Here is a 3,353-nt window from a genome sequence, read left to right on the forward strand (position 1 = left end):
CACTTCACCCAGATACCTCCCTGTATTTATTTTACAAAATACTATTCAACAGTACCACAATATACAGCCTCCAAAATGTCCAGAAAGTTGACACATTGCTCTTTAAAACAGTTTCAACAAAAACTGAACCCTATAACCTCAATGAAAGCAGGATTTACTGCAGGGCTGTTGTGTGAGACTGCGTTAGTTTTAGCTACTGTAGGTGCACCTGATGATCTCAATGTAGATTACTGTTGCTCTGAAATACCCGCGAGTCAAGTATCATACTTCTTCAAATCATTTCTTCTCTCAGGTAAATATGAAACAATGCACCTTATAAAAGTAATGCAACCCTGCACACTGCAGGAATGACTGCAACATCACACACACATGTACACGCACACATGCCCACACACACGCACCTGCACACACACACACACACACACACACACACACACACACACACACGTATACGCACACATGCCCACACACACGCACCTGCACACACACACACACGTATACACGCACATGCCCACACACACGCACCTGCACACACACACACACACATGTATACGCACACATGCCCACACACACACACCTGCACACACACACACACACACACACATGTATACGCACACATGCCCACACACACACGCACCTGCGTGCACACACACGCATACGCACATGCACAGGCACACACACACTCCCAGGACCATTGCAGTTTGTGTGTTTTCATATCTTTCTGGCAAATATGATCTTTATTCAAATGAGATTATGTGAGGCATATGAAGGCTCAGCGAGATGGAACAGAGAGTAAAAAGATGCCCCGAGTGACACTTTATCACATCAGCGATGATGTTTGTGTGAAATCAGAAAGTTGCAACATTAAGCTTCGAGGTGTTGCAAGCATTTTAAGAGACGTGCAGCAAGAGAGGTTGACGGATGGGAGGGCCAGAATAATTTGGTGACTGGACAGAGGGAGGGAGTATAAAAGGTCAGCTTTGGGGGGGAGTCAGGCCAAGAAGAATTTTGCTGTAATCAGACGGGATATATTACTACTTTGCAGGTAGGTATTGCATTTTTAATCCTTTCATACTGTAATTTTGGAATGATTCTCTTTTACTTGTATTAATTTGGAGTATATTGCCTGAAAACGAAAAAAATGGACTGAAATATGAAATAAAACACAAAAATGTATTGATTAAAGCAACTTTTGGTAATATTTTTGTATTTAGAAATTCAGAATAACACTTCACATGTTTCATATGTTTTTCTACATCAATTTAAAGAAAGCACTTTTAAAGGTCTGTGAATTAAGACTTGCTGCTAGAAAAATAGTATTAGGAGAACAAAAAGCAAATAACTTTCATGGAGGAGAAAAAAATATCTATTTATACAGAAAATGATCTGTTGTTTAGATGCTCTTTATTAGCATGTGACAGCTTTAAAATCATCAAAACCAAGAGTGCGTCTGATTTCACTTCACATATATTATTCAGAGTCCCATCGAGGTTACATTACAGACTTGGCGAGGGCAGCTGAGGTCATGTAGACGCTTCTTTCTTGTAACGAGTTGCTCTTGAAGGACCTGTTGGCTGCAGGCCATCAAATCAAACATGAGACATGCAATGCTGGAGTAAAAGGATAACACTGTTCAAATAATCAGGGAGGTTTGTTTTTCTCTGATTACTTCTCTTCCTTTCCCTCTGATTGTCTTTAAAGTGACAGAATCTGTTTTTTACTCCTCAAATCATTGTTCTCTCAAGTTTTTTAAAAAAAATTTAATTACATTTTTTTTTATCAGATCTAGATTTCTCCATCTCCTCAGGTCATGGCTGACTTTGATGCAGTTCTGAAGTGTTGGGGTCCAGTGGAGGCGGACTACACCACCATTGGAGGCCTGGTTCTGACCCGGTCAGTGGCTCTAGCAAGATAAGATTACTCTTTCCTGTAGGTCAGGTGGTATGCAGAGCTATAGCCAGGATTTTAGAAATACTGAGGTCCCATAAATGCGTTTCCTGTGAGATCATGTTTCAAAGTCTTCTTCACATTGCCATAAATAAAATTTTGGTGGGAAAACACTGTTTCCTTTGTTAAAAACATCTCCTCAACGTAGGTATGATCCTGGTGGTGTCTTATCTCTGGTGAATCCTCTCCTTTTCTCCACAGTTTATTCAAAGAGCACCCTGAGACCCAGAAGCTGTTCCCCAAATTCGCTGGCATCGCCCAGGCTGACATAGCCGGTAACGCAGCTGTTTCTGCTCATGGTGCCACTGTGCTGAAGAAACTTGGAGAGCTGCTGAAGGCCAAAGGCAGTCACGCTGCCATCCTAAAACCACTGGCAAACAGCCATGCCACTAAGCACAAGATTCCCATTAATAACTTCAAGGTGAGATCGGTGTATATCAGAGAATATTTTAGTATATCTCTCTAATCCTTCATCCCTCCTTTAAAGTTTCTCTTTTACCTTGAAGTTGCTTCTTCTTCATGTGTTATTGATATTGCGGCATCCTAGGTATTTTCTTATTTTTAACCTGTTTGTATAATTTGCTCTGCATTTTCTTTCCAGCTGATTTCTGAGGTCCTTGTGAAGGTCATGCATGAGAAGGCAGGACTCGATGCCGGTGGGCAGACAGCCCTGAGGAACGTGATGGGTATCATCATCGCTGACCTTGAGGCCAACTACAAAGAGTTGGGCTTCTCTGGCTGAGGTCACACATGTCATACCGCCGGGTCGGACAGCAGACAGGAATGTTTTCCACCAGCAAGTGCACATTTTAAAAGTTAGTTTGTATAGGGTTTTTTTTTTCTGTTATTGTGTCCACTCCTGTAACTGCTCAGTAATAAACATAATTCATGTTTCAGTGTAATGAAGAATTCTTGGCTAACAGGATGTAAACTTCAACAAACTGTACCCTGTTGTCACCTATTACCAATAAAACTCTTGTTGCTTTACTCTGTTCATTTTATATATACATATATATATATGAATATATATATATATATATTTACCTGAATTATCAAAAACCACAGAAAAACACTTGATGACTCTTTTTTTATTACTTACCTTCTGTGTCCTCTGTGCTGAGGGACATGTGGTTATAAATGTGTTAAATTAATTGCTAGTCATGCTCTATAAATAAATAATAAAGCATGAGAGAACGAATGTCTTTGGTGAGATATGTAGTCTGAGAGCCAAAGCAGCACATTGTTAAAGTCAGACAGACAGTCCAGAAGGATAAGGTCAAGACCAAAACTCTCCACTTCGAGTGTGTTCACATATGCATGCACAGATAAACACGTAAACATATCAAATAACCCCTCTTGAACACTTCGTCACTTCAGTCATATCGCCGTAGACACTCAAGCGCAGT

The 3,353-nt window shown here is 40.5% G+C and overlaps 1 protein-coding gene across 2 annotated transcripts; it reads left to right on the forward strand.

The window, feature by feature from the left end:
* The first annotated feature begins 892 nt into the window (after nt 1–892).
* On the forward strand, nt 893–2,934 carry mb (myoglobin). Of its 2 annotated transcripts, none has more exons than XM_067579032.1 (4): nt 893–1,045; nt 1,784–1,893; nt 2,149–2,368; nt 2,549–2,934. In XM_067579032.1, the coding sequence occupies exons 2-4, from the start codon at nt 1,811–1,813 to the stop codon at nt 2,687–2,689; spliced, it is 444 nt and encodes a 147-aa protein (XP_067435133.1). In that variant the 5' UTR covers nt 893–1,045; nt 1,784–1,810; the 3' UTR covers nt 2,690–2,934. The 2 variants fall into 2 exon arrangements, with proteins under 2 accessions (XP_067435133.1, XP_067435142.1); XM_067579041.1 differs by having other exon boundaries at nt 911–1,045; nt 1,808–1,893.
* The last annotated feature ends 419 nt before the right edge of the window (nt 2,935–3,353 follow it).

Source organism: Thunnus thynnus, chromosome 3 (assembly GCF_963924715.1).
Source record: "Thunnus thynnus chromosome 3, fThuThy2.1, whole genome shotgun sequence".
In the NCBI taxonomy this organism is placed as follows: domain Eukaryota; kingdom Metazoa; phylum Chordata; class Actinopteri; order Scombriformes; family Scombridae; genus Thunnus; species Thunnus thynnus.

Coding starts and splice junctions, on each gene's coding strand:
- mb (XM_067579032.1), top strand. CDS start 1,811: ATGGCTGACTTTGATGCAGTTCTGAAGTGTTGGGGTCCAGTGGAGGCG. Junction 1,894..2,148: donor GGAGGCCTGGTTCTGACCCG/GTCAGTGGCTCT, acceptor TTTTCTCCACAG/TTTATTCAAAGAGCACCCTG. Junction 2,369..2,548: donor TTCCCATTAATAACTTCAAG/GTGAGATCGGTG, acceptor TTTTCTTTCCAG/CTGATTTCTGAGGTCCTTGT.